General features: G+C 46.0%; 1 protein-coding gene across 1 annotated transcript; it reads right to left on the bottom strand.

The window, feature by feature from the left end:
• Positions 1-1,959: 1,959 nt before the first annotated feature.
• LOC144711334 (FT-interacting protein 7-like) lies at positions 1,960-5,477 on the bottom strand. The gene has a single exon (XM_078585290.1). The coding sequence runs from the start codon at positions 5,179-5,181 to the stop codon at positions 2,188-2,190; it is 2,994 nt and encodes a 997-aa protein (XP_078441416.1). The 5' UTR covers positions 5,182-5,477; the 3' UTR covers positions 1,960-2,187.
• Between the last annotated feature and the right edge of the window lie 9,574 nt (positions 5,478-15,051).

Consider the following 15,051-nt stretch of genomic DNA (forward strand, 5'->3'; position numbering starts at 1 on the left):
ACTTATTTAATGAATAAGATGTAATGATTCAACTTCATCCAGATAAATTGTTTTTTGTTTATTTGCTAGTATGATGGCCGGTCATAGTTCAGTAAATTTTTAAGTGGGTTTGCTTCGACTATGTTATGCATAAAAAATCTTTTTCTATTTTAATGGAGGTCATGGTCCTTTATTTATAGTTATTGCATTAACTGGTCCAAAATTAGGTGTAGCTATATCACAAGCTCATGTTTCTACGATCTCAATCTGTATTTACTTGAACAATGCTACAAATCTCCACTAAATGAAATATTTAATAATTGAATAAAAATGAGGTCTGCTCGTAAACTCGCCCCTCAGAATAGATAGTGAATCATAGTGAGAAGAATAGATAGTCAATTATGATGAAAATGATATAAAATAATCCAAATAGAATAGTATTATCTAGTCCCACTCATATGGTGAGTATCACAAATTTCATAACCAATAGTGTGGAGACACTAATGATAGATAGCGGGTGCTCCTTATATCAAAAAGTTACACTAAATTAATTTATTTGAATACCTGAATAGTATTATACCAAAATGTTAACCAGATTGATTAACATCATATTTTTGTAAGTTGTCCTTTGACTATGATGAATTGTGGACAAACGGTTGTACTTTGACAAAGACCTATGAATTGCTAATCATGGAATTCTAAACAGCCTTTGTCCGGGTGCATCAAGAAGTTCACGAAGTCAATTAAGTGGTCAAGATAAGATATTATGCCCTTGGTATTAGAAGAAACAACACAAGGAAGACGATGTGATGGAATCATTGGCCAAGTTAGTAAAGTATTAGAGGAGAGTTCTTCGATGACCAAGGTAGCGAAAGACATCTTGTGGTCAGGTAGTTGTGTAAGTGGTCCTTAGATCTAATACACCAAAGACATTATGGACAGACAATTGTAATTTGACTACGACCTACAAGTTGCTAATTATGGAATTTTAATCACTCAAGGAGAAAGGGGTCATATGATGATCAGGTTCTCTATATCCACTCTCTAGAAAGGCGGCTTATTTGTTTTTGTATGTCCTTGTGTGCTTTATATCATCTCATTGGATTAGAATAACTAAGCCTGAGTCATCAGAAAATCCTAAACTACCTAGATCTTCTGGGCATTTTGATATAGGTCTTAATAAAAACAACATTGCTTTCAGAAAGCCCACCTCGTCCTCAATCGGGGAAAAGGTGCTCGTCCACTATAAATATCACCAGATTTAGATCATCAAAGTATCAGTGCAATCGGTAGCTTGTTTTTTGTCAGGTATTTGTTGTCAGTAGTCATCCTTCCTGTGTCCATCATAGCTGTCTCGTATCAAGGAGTCTTTTAGACCCTCTAAATAAGCTTATGGATAAACTTTCAATTATATAAAAGGTTGCTTGCCATGTCTAATGAAGGGAATCACTAGAAGTTCCACGAAGCGCTAAAAACGAAGGAATTCCCCCCAGCCTTGAGGTGCTCTTGAGGGTTAAAGCTAAGGGCTTTCAATTGTTGAAGCTAACAGGATTTTAGAGATAAGAGGGAGGCCAACAATGATTCTTAGAGAAGAAGCTTGCTGAAAACATTTCTCATTGGTTTGTACTATTCTTGACATCACACTCATCCTCTCTTTGTTCCTTCTGTCATAGACCTCTAATGTGAATACTCATCATCCCATTTAATTGCTTTGTTTTTCTTCAATCTGTTTGCAGGTCTCATTTACTCTCATCTCTATAATCTGGGTCAATACTTGAGCTCTGTTTAATACACATTTTAGACTCCTCCATAAATACATAACCAGAGCAAAAATCATATTGAATCAAGATCTTATGAAAATAAGCAGTTCCTTCAAGATGAATTCAGAAGGCTCTCACCGGTTCCTCTTCTACCTTGACGTCTCTTCCCACCCAGGCATGCAGAGAGATAGGGCCAGGTTTCCCTCTTCACAACGTTCAATGAAGAAAAAAAAAACTCTTCTTCTCCTGTGTTCTGTTCCTCTTTTCTTCTTTTATGACAATGCCTGCCTGACTGTGGCAGATCAATTGCACGGAACAACAGGCATAGAACCGAAGATTACCACACGTTGATTACAGAGAGACACAGAGTTAAAGCGCACAGAGAACATAGACAGAGCAAAGCTGACCACTCTATCTACAGAAAGAAGAAGAAGAGACTCTGGGGAGCTCAGAAGAGCATGTCTGACTTGGGCGGCAGGCGGCGGTAGAAATTGAAGGGCACGGAGGGCATCTTGCTGCGGAACCTGGGGTGGCGCAGCAAGTAGACTCCGGCGAGGAAGACGAGCACCTGGAACGGCGTCACATAGAGCACCAGCGCCATGACCAGCGACAGCATGATACAGATAGCCGTGGCGCGCGGATCCCTCCAGCTTAGTATGGCCAGCGCCCTCTCCCCCTGCGTGGCCAAGTCCCCCACCACTGTCTGCACCCGCCCCGCCACGCTCCTCAGCCTGTCGTACCTCAGCCGGACGATGTCGTCCGGCCTCGTGCTCGGGAAGCTGTCGAATTCCTCGTCCAACTCGTCCGGGTGCACCCCCTCGGCGCACGACAGCGCCGTGTCCATGTGCGGTGGCGTCCGCGGGCGGCGGCGGGTGTAATTCCAAACGCCGATGATGAACAGGTAGAGGAACACCGTCGAGGGGATCAGCTCCGGGAAGAAGACGAGGATTCCAAACAGCGCATGCACCAGCGCGGTCGTCAGCGGGTTCTTCCAGCTGCAGACCCCGCCGAGCCACCGCCGCGCGGCCGCCAGCCACGACAGCAGCGCCACCACCCTGTAGAAATTGGCCTTGCTCCGGCGCAGGCTGAACATGTGGGAGTCCACGTCGAGCATGTACTGCACGGCCTCGCGCCGCAGCGGCGGCTCGGCCCGCGCCAGCCGCGAGGCGACGATCTCCATGGCCTGGCGCCGGAGGTGGTCCAATTGCGCCACCGGGATGGGCTGCTGGTAGTGCATCTTGGGCAGCAGCGGCCGGGCATAGAGCGCCACGGTGTTGACCCAGGCGGTGCAGGTGAACCGGATGGCGAGGTGGAGCTCGCCGGTCTTCTTCAGCCCGGTCGGCTGCAGCACCAGCAGCGGGTGGTAGTGGGTGTAGACCCGGTTCGCCTCCAGCGTGGACAGCCTGATCCGCACCTTGCCGATGCGCTGGTCCAGCGCCGGGGGTCCGTCTTTGGGCTTGTTTACATGGCTGTTATCGAAGACCCCGACGGTTAATACCGTGCATGGGTCGTGGATTTCCCAGGTGTATTGCTCGTTCCAGCGCGGGGCCATCGTGTCCAGCAGGGTCCGAGTCCGGACCCACTTGGCCCCGTACTTGGCCACGCAGTACGCGTCCGTGGTCCGGCCCTTCATCGGAACCAGGTTCCTTGCGCCGAGCACCCCCAGCTCGAGCACCCCCACGCTGGCCCCCCACAGGCTCCTGTGGTAAGCCCGGAAGTCGCTGCTGTAGTGCGTGGACTCGTCCAGAACGTGGTAGCCCATGTCCAGGCAAAGCCGTAGCAGCAGCTTGCTCGAGAACTTCCCCGACGGACCGTCCTTGTCCTCCGCCGGGCGAGCCAGCCCGAACCACCGCGGCTCGACCGGCTTCCCGTCGACGCGCTTGTGGGCCGCCTCCACGGGCACCAAGAGCCGGCCGATCACCTCCTCCTTCCCGGGTCCGAGCCGGTCCGCCACCGTGACGAGCAGCGGCTCGTCGAACGGCTCCGCGGCCACGAAGATGTGCTCCTCGTTCCAGGCCGGGCTGGCGGACCGGGCCGCGGCCGGGCGGGTGACCCGGACCTGCCCACCGAGCTGCAGCCGGAGGTACGGGTCCGGCGGGCGGGTCCGGTCCGCCGGGACCAGGTCCTGCGCCTCCAGGACCGTGACCCGCAGGTAGCAGAGCCGCGGCGAGAAGTAGACCTTGGACCGGGTCCCGACCAGGCCCTCCGCGTTGACCGCGTGCGCGTCCGAGTGCCAGGCCGTGGGGAAGGACTCGTCGGCCTGGGTGCCGACCCAGACGGCCAGCATGAGCTCCCCCCGGTCGAGCCGCTCGCCCTGCCGGCTGTGCAGGCTGTACCACTCCGGCGCGAGCGGGCTCTCCGGCGGGACCCGGCGCGGGACCTCCGCCACGTCGAAGAGCACCCGGCCGAGGCAATCGTCCTTGAGCTGGTCCTTGTCCTTGACCGCCACCTCGAGCACGTTGCTCTGGAGCCGCTCCTTGGAGAAGGCGAAGACCTGCGACCAGACCGGGCTCGAGCTCTTCTCGACCACCCTCGTCAGCCCTCTGTAGTTCCCCAGCTTCACTTCCACGTACGAGTCGGCGACCGCGCCGCCCTCCTTCCCGGCGAGCCCCCGCGCCTTCACCACGCTAACGTACAGATAGTGCATCTGCTCCACCAAGTCGAACGTGCTCGCTATCCGGTCCGCGCCGCGGAACCCCAGCCGCGCCGCGACCGACGGCCGCGTCTCCACCAGCCCGCCCATCTCCGCCGCCGCCGCCGGCAGCGCCCGCGGCGCCGCCGCCGCCGCCGCCGCCCTCATCTGCGCCACCGCCGCCGCCGTCGGCATCCCCCCCCGCGCGTAGTCCGCGCGCGCCTCCGCCGCGACGGAGTACAACTGCCGGACCTCCTTCTTCGGCTTCTCCGCCACCTTCTTCTTGCTGTCCTCCGCCGCCGGCGGCGGAGGAGGAGGAGGGTCATTGCTCTTCTTCTTCTTCTTCTTCTCTTCTTCGGGAGGGTTGTTCTTCTCGACGGGGGACGGAAAGGGGGAGGGGGGGACGGGAACGGGCTGTGGGGCGTCGGGGAGGGCGTAGACGAGGAGGGCGAGATCGCCGCGGATGTTGGAGAAGAGGCCGCGCTTGTCGAGGGGGCAGCGGAAGGGGGAGGCCTCGGCGAGAGAGGGCGCGACGGCGGAGCCGGAGAGGCGGACCCGGCCGAGGAACTTGCGGGGGGAGGCGCCGGCGTCGTTGAAGAGCGCGACCTCGATGGTCCGGTCGGGGAGGCCGGACGGGTCCGCCACGTCGAAGACCAGGGTCTCGTTCCAGGCCGGGTTCAGGTCCTTGGCCAGGGTCCGGGTCCGCTGGCGCTGCCCGTCGAAGTCCACCTCGGCGTAGGCGCTCGCCGAGCCCTGCCCGTCTTTGGGCAGCAGATCGCACGCGTCGAGCACGCGCACCGCCAGTCTCATCTTGCCCGGCGGGGCGGATCAGCGCATCACTCGGGGGTTCAAGATTGGGGAAAGTGGGAGGAAGAAGGAGAAGGAAGAAGAGGCGGTGGCGATAGGCGATATCAAGGGAGGATAGAAGGGGAAGGAAAGGAGAGAACAGTCTGGCTGCGTAGGCCCCCATGTGTCGAGTTAATGTGGTCTCGGGAGAGGCCTGACGGGGGCGGCCGTCAAAGGCGCGATTTTTATGCGGGGTTTGGGTTGTACTGCGAGACCCAGGAGAGGAGGAAGAGGGGAGAGGGAAGTGGCGGCATTCACGCGGAGGTGTGGGTTGAATCGTTGATGGGTTGTGGGTGGGGGGCTTGTTTATTCGGTCCTTGACTCGGTGGGATGATCAACCGGTGTGTTGTTTATTGTGTGTGTGTGTTACAGAGAAAGAGAGAGAGATAGAGATAGAGAGAGAGAGAGAGAGAGAGAGAGAGAGAGTTGGAGGGAGAGGGTGCGTGAAAGTGACTGACGGCGACGCGTTCGGTCGGTGGGCTCGGCCAACCCGGCAGCCTCTCAGAGAGGAAGGTGTTTCCCTCTTTCTCTCTTTCCCCTTCTTTCACTTTTCTCTTTCTCTCTCCTTACGTCTCTCTCATTCTCTCTCCTTCTTTCTATTTCTCGTCTTACCTATCTCTTTCTTTCTCTCTCCTTATATATCTCAATCTTTCTCTCTCCTTACATATCTCTCCCTTTCTCTCTCCTAACATATCGATATCTTTCTCTCTCCTTACATATCTATCTCTCTCTTTCTCTCCCCTTACATATCTCTCTCTTTTCTCTCTCCTAGCATATACATCTCTCTTTTTCTATCATTGTACACCTCTCTCATTCACTCTCCTACTATATATCTCTCTCTTTCTCTATCATTGTATATCTCTCTCTTTCACTCTCCATATATATATCTCTCTTCTCTCCTCATATATCTCTCTCTTCCTCTCTCCTTACATCTCTCGCAACTCTCTCTCTCGTTCTCTCTCCTTTTATCCCTCTCAACTCTCTCTCTCGTTCTCTCTCCTTTTCTCTCTCAACTCTCTCTCTCGTTCTCTCTCCTTTTCTCTCTCAACTCTCTCTCGTTCTCTCTCCCTATATCTCTCTCTCCTTGCATCTCTCGCAACTCTCTCTCTCGTTCTCTCTCCTTATATCTCTCTCGTTCTCTCTCCTTATATCTCTCTCAACTCTCTCCGTTCTCTTTCCTTATATCTCTCGCAACTCTCTCTCTCGTTCTCTCTCCTTATATCTCTCTCAACTCTCTCTCCTTCTCTCTCCCTATATCTCTCTCAATCTCTCTCCTGTCTCTCTCTCTTTCTCTTTTTATTTCCTTTTCAATTTCTCTTTCTCTCTTTATCTCCTTTTTCTCTCTCACTATTCTTCTCCCCCTGATCAGTTTATCGCTAGCTACGTCTCATTCCATCTTTTGTCTGTCTTACCCTCTCTCTTTCTCTCTCTTTCTCTCTGAAAAATACCGAGGGAAATAAAAGATGCCTCTCTTCTTTCTATCTTTCTCTCTCTGTCAAAAATACCAAGATTGGGGAATAAAAGATGGCCCTCTCTCTTTTTACCTCTTTCTCTCTCTCTGAAAAATACCAAGATTGGGAATAAAAGATGGCCCTCTCTCTTTCTACCTCTTTCTCTCTCTCTCTGAAAAATACCAAGAGGGGAATAAAAGATGGCCCTCTCTCTTTCTATCTCTTTCTCTCTCTCTCTCCGAAGAAAATACCAAAAGAGGGGAATAAAAGATGCCTTCGATTCGGCCGCCGAAAGAGAAATAGATACTAGGCAGGCTGTCTAAAGTTTCCAACTGCGAGACTCCTGGGCGGTCTCAGCCGTTGGATCTCGAAAAATGAAACAGATGCTCATCTTGGTTGCGTCGGCAAAGTTTGGGCTGGTCAATGAAGGTTGGCGTTCTGCAGGGCGCCCTGTTTCAGATTCGCCAGCCCGCGAGATTCTTGTTAATAGGGTTTCCAGACATCACAGATTGATAGATTGATTGATACACATATGTAAATACATATATATATATTATGATAAGTAGATTAATAGATGGAAGGAGAGAGAGATAGACAGATAGGTATACAAATGGGTAGGTAGGCATGTAGATCGATAGATATATAGGTTGGTAGGCAGATAGATAGATATACTAGTAGATAGTTGAATAGATAGAGATATATGTAAAGATAAAAATATATAGATAGAGAGATAGATGGGCAAGTAGATAGAGAGATGCATATTGATAGACAAATATCTGTGATTGGTAGATTCAGATAGATAAATTTTTAGATAGATACAGCTTATAGTCTTAGTTTTTCACCTACAAAATGAGAAAGTGGTATGACACCTCATGAAGCATGGTCTGAGCAAAACATTGCGTTGATCACTAAGAGTACTGAGATTCATTGTTTATGCTTTGATAGGTCAAAGTGAATGTGAAAAGTTTGACAATAAAAAGTGAGTAATGTACTTCTGTTGGGTAAAGCACTGAAAGCATTTTTTATATATTGTTACAATCGTTTATGAAAGAGGTTGACTAGAACAAGAGACAGAGGAGGAGGCTAGGATTGGATTCAAACTCTTACATGTCAGGCAGTAGAGAGGATAATAGAAATTCAATGGAGCTTCAAAAACTATGCAAAATTCCAAATCACATCAAAACCACTAGAAATGGAGTCACGAGAGAGGTTCTAAAAAGTAACAACATGAATCAGTACAACAAGATGGCCTCATTGGGTGACATTTATAGGGCTTCTCGAAGGGGCATCTTTAATAGTTGTCAATGATAGGTGATACTACCAGATACGATATTGAATTATTTATGATGATTTATTTGTAGTACGAAGAATGAGCTAATTCCGTGAGTGAAGAACCCATCAAAAGATGTGACCTCATCGTGTTTGTGGTTACATATATTTTCATTATTATTTATCATTTTAATTATTATTTTCATCCTTTGTTTGTAATAAAAACGAAGCTAAAATATGAGGATTGATGTTCTTATGATATAAAAGGAGAATATCCATTGAATTCAATGAATGAGAGATCTAGAGTAAGAGTATAAATATAGTATTTGAGGTAAGGTTACTTGACAAGTCTGTCCCATGGGCTACATACGCCAATAAAATTATATAAAGATATTTTATCAAGACTGTGTAGTCTCTTAAGTATGTAGTAGAGACGACAAACCATCAAAAAGAGAAACCTGAGAGATTTCTAATTCATCATTCTCTAAATATTTCTGTCCTAAAAACTATGAGTCAGGACTGAAGGTAATCATGAATCTATTAACACAATTGGATGTACTAGTGATATCATGGTAAAATAAAAAGTTAGGAACGAGAAATAGATCTGAGAGATATTATATGCTAGGGATAAATGCCATTGATAACATGCCTATAATCAAGAAATGACTTCAAACGTATCATCCTTAAGTGCACTAAGATAATATTAACAATGCATTTTATCATAAGTCATGCATAAATATATGGTCATATATTTCCATGAAATTTCAAGATAACTAACTAGTAAAGTTATGCACAAAAGGTTTAAAGGATATTTATAGGTTTTATTTGGATATTTATAATATTCATATGATTCATACAATATTAATGTGGAAAAAAGGGACAGCATGAAATAAAAATGGAACAATAAGCTTATTGGGCTTCATGTAGGTAATGGATCAATCCCTTACACAACTAATTGGGCAAACCAACCTGATAAGGCTAGTGCGATGAAGAGGGGACACTAGGTTGCACTAATACATACACATTTGACTGCACTAAAGGACCCAGTAAACTTGGAAAATTCATCAGAAAACACATGCACACAATATCCATTAAGCTCACACACGCGGGCATCTGCAGCATGCCAAAAATATTATTATTTCTAACCTAATGCATATTATATATTCAGCATTTGGGGTATTTTAAAAATTTTTGATATGTGAATAGTCTATTGATATGGATTTTGGGCCAGGCTAAGCAGAGTAGAAGGGGCCAAGCCAAATGACCCAATAGGCCCTGATCTTAAGTCACCTACAATCAGGTGTGCATACGAGGCCTGTTGTTGGGTTTTGGGGCCATGATTTAGGTGAAACTGAAATGATTATTCGATGAAAGCAAATTGTGTGTTAAATTTTAATGTCATTGTAATTTAATTTGCCTACAATCAAATAAATTTTGATAAAATATAGAAACTTACTCAAGTGTATAGAGTGAGTAAGGTGGTGTCCACAGGGACTGGCCTTTAGGGATGTATTCAATAATTGAGTTGTTATTTATTAAGATATAATAATAATACTAAAGACAATGAATATAAGAAGAATTAAGTAATTAGTAAGTAGAGAGAATATTAGTTGAATAAGATAATTAGAGAAGATAAAATGTTTGATATCATATGCATATATATATATATATTATATACTAAGAATAATAAAGGATTAAGATATTAGATATTATATTTAATAATGATAGTAATATAGTTAGTGAGAAGATAGAAAAGAATTTAATAAGAGTAGGTAGTGTAATAAGAGTAAAGAACAACAAGAAGAAGAAGATAGATAGATAGATAGGGAAAGACTTAGTAATTATCTAATTATAATATTATTAAGTAGTTAGATATATATATTGAGAGAGAATGGAAGGGTTAGAGTAGTATTTATATATACTAAGAAGATATGTAAAGAGAGAGTATTAAGTAATTATCTAACTATAATATAATAGGTAAGTATAAGTATAGAGAGATATTAATGAGTGCAGAGGTAGTAAGAGAAATTAGGAAGTATTTATATAACTATAATATAGATTTTAATTATAGAATACTATTTATATAGGTAAGATATTTGTTATATGATTAATATAATTATTTTATAGGTTTTTATATGATTTTTATATTTTTTAGTTTTTATATCAATTTAATGAAATAATGGGTTGATTTAGTTGAGCACGCGAGAGGTGTTCAACCAAATGCCCGATAGGAGGTCGAAAACAGATAGATGTATATAGTATTTAATCTTCGTTTGCTTGTAATATATTATATATATTTGTAATAGTAGAAAATCAAATATAAGGGGTATTTCTGTTGAACGATCGTGAGGTATTTGACAGAATGCCCAATAGACGTCCAGTAAAATGGTTGAATTTATATATATATTATTTTTATAAGGTTGAGATAGTAGAACTTAGGTAAATCGAACAAATAATCATCAAACACATGAGGTGTTCGATGAAATGCCACAAAGAGTCCACAACACAAATTTCTACGAGAACTCAATCACGATACAGATTGAATGAGAAACTAAAGCGTCTAGAGTAAGTAAAGAAATTAAAATCAACCAAAGAAACATAAAATAACCTGAATCGCCCTGATTCAAAGAACTGGAGTGGCATCACCGATTGCCACCGTCGAACTTCAGTTTAGGGGTTCCCTGGCTCTTCTCCTCTATCCTGGTGCAAATCCAAGCTGCTTCCAAACTTCTTCGGCTCCTCCCTTGCTGTCCACAGCCGCTGGCGCTGTCACGATGCCACAGCTTGCTTCCAAACGCGGAAGGGATCACCACAGCCGCTCTTGGGCTTAAGGTTGAAAGATGCAACTTAAGTGTCAAAATCCCCCTTTTATAATGTCGAGAGAGGTTCTCTCGACCCCTTGGAGAGGTAGGCTTGATCCAACGGCCTTCTTGAGGCCATTAGACCATCCTGTCATTGGCAGCCTCCGCTGGTCGGACGACAAGGGGGACAGCTAGGGCTCAAAAGGATAAGATTGCCCCTCGGTTGTCCTTCTTCTTCTTTTTTTGGGTCGATGGCTGTGATTAAACCACAGTCATGGACCCATTATGATCGGTGTACCTCTCCATTACTCCATCAACAAGCCTCGTAAACTTCCCCGTCAGCTTCACGTGCTTTGATTTGTCCGCCGAAGGGTCCCGCGACCCACGTCAGCGATCGCGGGAAATTACAATCCTGAAAAAAAATATAGAAAAAATTTAAAATATTGGATAGACCTCACCATCTGATCATCTTAAAGAAAATTGGAGAGACAAGACCATATCCCTTTACTTAAAATGGCCCAAAATGATACAGGCTTCGGGCCAGGTAGCCTCAAAGCCCGATCATATTTTGTTTTATAATTTTGTCAGATCACGGCCCGTAGGGCCCCAATCCCTTTGTTGTTCATCGGCGCGACCTGGTGTGAGAGTAAAGTAAATAATGGGATTCGAATCCCATATTAAAAAAAAACAGAAATCTGCAATGCTTTATAAATTCAGCCTTTCTTTGTTATTGAATCAAAAAACTATACCTCCTTAGTGCGCGACCTTGACTTCTCTTTGGGCCTCTCTGTGGGCCTGTACTCTTTGGGCCTCTCTGTGGGCGTGCCTGCCGGGTGCTGCCCCTCATTGGCTGTGGGCTGGCTTGAGCCTTGCGCTTGCTGGTCTGCATCTGGCTTTGGTCCTACGCACCTGGTCAGCTCCTTAGCCGGCCCAATAAACATTTTTTTAAAATATGTATATTTCTTTCTTCTACATTTCATTAATTTTCTCTATTTCTTTCGTCTCTATATTTCTCCAACTTCGTTTTCTTCCTTTCAATAGCATAGATACATATTAAATAGCGCATTAGAAAATTAAAAAGGTCTTAAATATATTTTTACTAAGAAATATTTAAAGTTGTAGAACATGCGTAAAAATGACATTAAAATGCATTATTTCATTACTTGCTCTATTTAGTGCATGAAATGTAAACTTCTAATAAAATTGGAGAAAATACACATGAAATAATCCCAAAGTGACTTTAAAATCTGTATAATTACATGACACATTTTGGATTTATCATTCTTATAGCACGTGTTAGACCAAAATTTTAACGACAATTAAAACCTTATGATCAAATTACCTTTGTGTGGATTAAATACGTAAATTCTATGTTCCTCAAGTGAGATGTCTTGGTATACCCTAGTGATGGCATCGTCCGACACCACAGGACCGTTGCTCGAGGAGCCCGCATCGTCATCGAGCCCGCCGCCGACACGCGTCCAGCCAACGCGACAAGCCAAAGCGACGACGCATACACCCGGGTTCAGATATTCGGCGTTGACGACACGCCACCTTCGGATCGTTTTATTTACTCGCTTCTTATTTCCTTTCGTAGTTTCGACCGTCTCATCCACGATGTAGAGAGGGGAAGTTCCCGCATGAGGATATCTTCCCCTCCCCTACTTAGTGGGCCTTCATAAACCCATCTTTCCTTTTTCATTTCTCTTTCCCATTTTGTAGTTAAGGGGGCCCAATTACCTCTCTCCTATAAAAGGGAGGGGAGGGCGCCCCCTCAAGGCACTCTTGAATTTCTTTAAAAAAGCATATCGTTTGGAAGTCAAAGAGTCGCCTTCGTGAGGAGAGGAAGAAGAAGAAAGAAGAAGAAGAAGGAAGAAGAGAAGGAAGAAGAGGAAGAAGAAGAAGAAGAAACGGAAAGGAGAAAAGAGAGGATGCACCGCTGCCCCGCCTTTCACACCGCCGCCATCCTGCTCCGCCACCGCCCGACAGGTCTCGCCTCCGCCCGGTTGGTTTCGCCGCAGCCCGCTCGTTCCGCTACCGTCATCGCCCGGTTTCGCCGCCACCGATCGGCTTCCCCGTCGCCCGACCGGCCTCACACCCTCCCCCACGGTTTCCCGTTGCTTATCGTGCCGCCGCTTGCCGTTGCCTCGCTGTAGCCAGCCGGGCCTCTCCGCAGTCGCCGTTGTTGTTGCGCCAAGCATCCGTGTGACGCCCTGCGACACGCCGTGCATCTCCCGTGGTGCACCGATAGTCGCTGTCGTGCGCCCACTCTGTGAGCCGCGCCTGACGCCGCGCCCTCCATCGCGCCCACGCACAGTCATAGTACTGCACCATGCCCCGCCCTTGCACCGTGCCGGGCATGCTGTGCCCGCATCGCCACAGCCGCAGCGCCGAGCCTCGCTTACCCGCGCCACGCTCCGCGCGCCGTGCCTACCTGCGCGCAGCGCCGTCCTGCGCAGCGCCCGATCTTCATTCTGCGCCCAGCACGCTGCTCGCCCCCTGCTTTTGCTTGCACCACCGCACCGCTCCATGCCTGCGCCATTCTGACGCCTGCACCCTCGGCATTGATGTTTCCTCCGATACTAGGGTTACGGGATTTTACCGTCGCGGGACGCGACGAAGGTACCCCCTCTTTACTGCTCTTTACGTCTTTTATCTACTTCAGTGCACTTTCGTATTGCCTCCTCCGCGCTCGGGTTAGACGTAGGTGAGGGTGAGACAGGCTGAGAAAACGACGATGAATTCTCTGAGAGTCTTACCTGGCTGGTACGAGTCGGGCGAGCCCGACGAGTGTGAGAATCTAAGCGGGAAATCCCCGTTCGGTGACATAGTCGTCCTCGACCCTCCCGAGCGAGGTTCGGGTGGTCTGGTTGACCACACCCTAGGTGACCCCGTCGGATCTCTGGAATGGCACATCCGCACATCGGCACTCGCACGTACTACTCGTAGGATTTTTTTTGCATTTCCGTCATTATGCATATCTATCCATCCTCATTATCGGACGACACTGACCGTCGTTGTCCGATAGAACCTCATTCGATACCGAGCCACTACCCTCGGTGTCAATCGGACGATGTCTTGATGACGTCCGGCATCACCTAGTATGTAGCCTCTTAATGTATCCAAGTGATCCCCAACACATCAAAACTTTTAGAAATATATGTGACCTAAAAATGAATCTCACATTCCACATCTCGTTCCATATTCATTCATGCAATATATATTCATTATAATGCATGTGTGATGCTCATAAGTGAATTCCATCAATACATGTGATGATTAAGTTAATTATGATGAAATCATTATACAATTATTGTTAATCCTTAAACATGTGTTATAAAAAATTTTATTTTAAGGATACTATCCAAATATCTAGATAGAATAATCCTATCTAGCCTCACTCATATGATGGATATGGCCAGTCTCGTAGCCATTAGTTTGGAGACATTAAGGATTGATAGTGTGTGCTCTTTAGTAAAAAGAGATCAGTGAATGACCCATATGAATCCTTGAATGGTATTATCCCAAAGTGTCAATCATGTTGTTTCCCGTCACGGTTGTGTAAGTAATCCTTAGACCAGAGACACCAAAGATACTTTCTAAATGGACGATTGTGTTTTGAAAATGATCTTTGAGTCTCTAATTAATGGATTCCAAATAATCCTATCTTGGATGCAGCAAAAAGTCTCGAAAGATGATTGTGTGGTCAAGATAAGATTTTCCACCCATGGTATTAGAAGAGATTTGACTAAAGGAAGATGATATATTTAAACTCCTGGTAAGGTCATTGGAAATATTGAAGAAGACACTCTACAATGATTTCATTACTCATCATTAACCATTAGAATGACCGAGTAGGGTTTGGAGATTAACCATACTTTATCATTCAGGAGTCTCCATAAGTGAGTTGACATACTCCTTTGTATCTTCTAATGCAGCTTGCCGTCCCATGGGCTGATAACTTAACTAATCAATTGGTTTAAATCAGTCCTTGATTAATCCTATTTGTGATATTGATGAACATCTCTTGAGGACTTACCAAAAGAGGAAAAGGAGTTCTAACAGATATATTTAGTAATAAGTTCATCCCAATAAAGGTTCTTTGAACATTAAATTTATTAATTAAACTAACACATTGATGTAGGACAACGCCGGTGATGTCATCCCGAGGGTATTGAGATGAGGCTGTGATACCAAAATGCTGGATGGACGTCGTCGAGGATGTTGTCCGTCGGGTAATTTCCTTAAGGGAATGTAACTAGGTGATGACGTGTCCTAGGTGGGTGTACGTGCAGGCCCTGATCTCGTGGGGA

This window comes from Wolffia australiana, chromosome 13, assembly GCF_029677425.1.
Source record: "Wolffia australiana isolate 7733 chromosome 13, ASM2967742v1".
Taxonomy (NCBI): domain Eukaryota; kingdom Viridiplantae; phylum Streptophyta; class Magnoliopsida; order Alismatales; family Araceae; genus Wolffia; species Wolffia australiana.